Source organism: Crocodylus porosus, unplaced genomic scaffold (assembly GCF_001723895.1).
Source record: "Crocodylus porosus isolate Cpor-Errol unplaced genomic scaffold, CroPor_comp1, whole genome shotgun sequence".
In the NCBI taxonomy this organism is placed as follows: domain Eukaryota; kingdom Metazoa; phylum Chordata; order Crocodylia; family Crocodylidae; genus Crocodylus; species Crocodylus porosus.
The window spans coordinates 88,171,238-88,173,185 of record NW_017728943.1 but is presented as its reverse complement, the minus strand read 5'-3'; the positions used below and the strand labels follow the sequence as shown (position 1 = coordinate 88,173,185).

General features: G+C 35.8%; 1 protein-coding gene across 2 annotated transcripts in view; it reads right to left on the bottom strand.

Moving 5' to 3' along the window:
* Positions 1–1,253: 1,253 nt before the first annotated feature.
* Positions 1,254–1,948, bottom strand: part of DPY30 (dpy-30, histone methyltransferase complex regulatory subunit) — a 2,546-nt gene continuing 1,851 nt past the window's right edge. For both annotated transcript variants that reach the window (XM_019549750.1, XM_019549749.1), the window contains exon 5: positions 1,254–1,490. In XM_019549750.1, the coding sequence (XP_019405295.1) occupies positions 1,418–1,490 (73 nt within the window). In that variant the 3' untranslated portion in view covers positions 1,254–1,417. The remainder of the gene's footprint in view (positions 1,491–1,948) is intronic.

The window sequence follows — 1,948 nt, the reverse complement described above, 5'->3', positions numbered from 1 at the left end:
CTATTTTCTCCCCTTAATTTTCAGTGTTTGTGATTTATTCCAGTTCAAAGAGCCAATATCTTAAATGACCTTTTTACTATTTTTCCAAATATTTCATTCTTTTGTAAGTACTTTGTAAATTGGGGGATTCACCACAGGATAACACACACATGGAACTGGTCTTCACACAAAGTTCAAGACCTTGCATATCTCATCTGGAGACTGGGGAGGGGCAGAGAACAGATTGAAGAAACTGACTTAATTTGGTCTAGAAAAGTATAGATGAAGAGTGTCTTAAGCCTTCCTAAACCTAAAAGGTTGTTATAAAGTGGGTGGTGGTGATTTTTTCTCCATAGCTAGTGATGTGAAGTATGCAAATTAAGCTTCTTAGTTCACAAAGATTTAATGAACATATTAGCAAAAATTTTGTTCAGTTGTGGAACTAAAATTGTAACAACTTCATTAGGGACTTTTAAACACAAGTTAGAGAAACATGTATCAGTATATGTATATATCCACTGCTGAAATGAGGGCATGGGTTGAGTCTTCACTGGAAATTATGATAATGATCAGCAGCAGAGAAAAGATAGGGTGAGCAACAGCAACATTAAGACTCTGGGTACCAGAGCCATCATGCCCTGTAGCTGAAGTGCAGTTCCACCCTGAGTGCTGACTTGGTTGGGTACAATGCAGAGCATTGCTAGCTTCTGAATGTGCTGCATTACTTAGATTTCCATATTAGTTTTGCTTCACATTCAAGAAAATAATACATTTTTTCCAACTTGTATGGCTCTGAGAAGTTGCTGTGGCTGTGGCTGCAGCACCTGTAGGGATTAATATTGCAACAGCTCATGGTCTGGATCCATGGGAAGCCCCACAGTCCACTGCTGAAAGCCTGTAGTCTGATTGTAGCAAGTCATCTTTTCTGCCTTAAAAAAAAATCCATTTCTTTAAAGCAAATTCTAATAGTGTGATGTTATGCAGATGGCTCTTGGTATTTGCTGCCTTTACTAAACCAATGAATACCGAGTTATAGACTACCAGTATAAAGTATCTGGCTTTTCAAGAACATAGAATGTCTGAAACCAGAAAGAGATACTATACAACCAAAACTCCAACTGTGATAAGCTTCTTACCATTACTGTCATCTTATCATTGGTTTTATGTATGCAGATGAAATATCCCATTAGAATTATTCAAGCTTCATCCATCTGTACAGTTGTAATACACTAGATATTACCTGATTTCAGAATAAAGTAAGACAAATGAGCAAATGAAATGTAAAATGTACTTTATTAAATAACTCAGGAAAAGGTAAGGGAAATTGTGAGATTACGAAAAACAATAATTTGCATTTCCGTAGAATTTTTATAACAGAGTGAATCAGTAAATAAGTATGTAAGTCTAGCAGCCAAAATATCCTCCCTTTCCCATGGAATTAATTTCGGTCCTCAAACTGTGCCTTGTTTTTTAAAAGATATGCTGCTAGAAATTCAATCGGATTTGGTGGTCTGTAAGGGGGGAAAACAAGAAGAGAAAAAGGAAAGAGTAACCTTTTATTATATGAAAGAATACCTGAAAAACAATAATCTTCATCAAAACAGATTTAATTATAAAAGCATTAAGTTAAGAATTTGTTTTCATGCTGTTACATAAGCTCTAGACAGAAACTAGAAAAACTTTTATTCAAACTTTCTATCACTGAAACCATATTTTGGCGTCTTATAGGTCAGGGTTAAATAAGGAAAGAGAAAAAACCTACAGTCTGTCAGTCTAAGCTTTGGAAGGGAAGGAGTCCACGCTGAAAGTAGAGAGATGTAGTACCCCCACTCGATAAATCTGCATTCATGCCATCTCAGTATCTTCTGCCAAACATTTCTAACCAACACACAGGAAGTTGAAATTCTTGGATAAAAAGCACTGTAACATGCAAACAGTTAAGTCTCACTAGGTAATTACTGCAGATTTT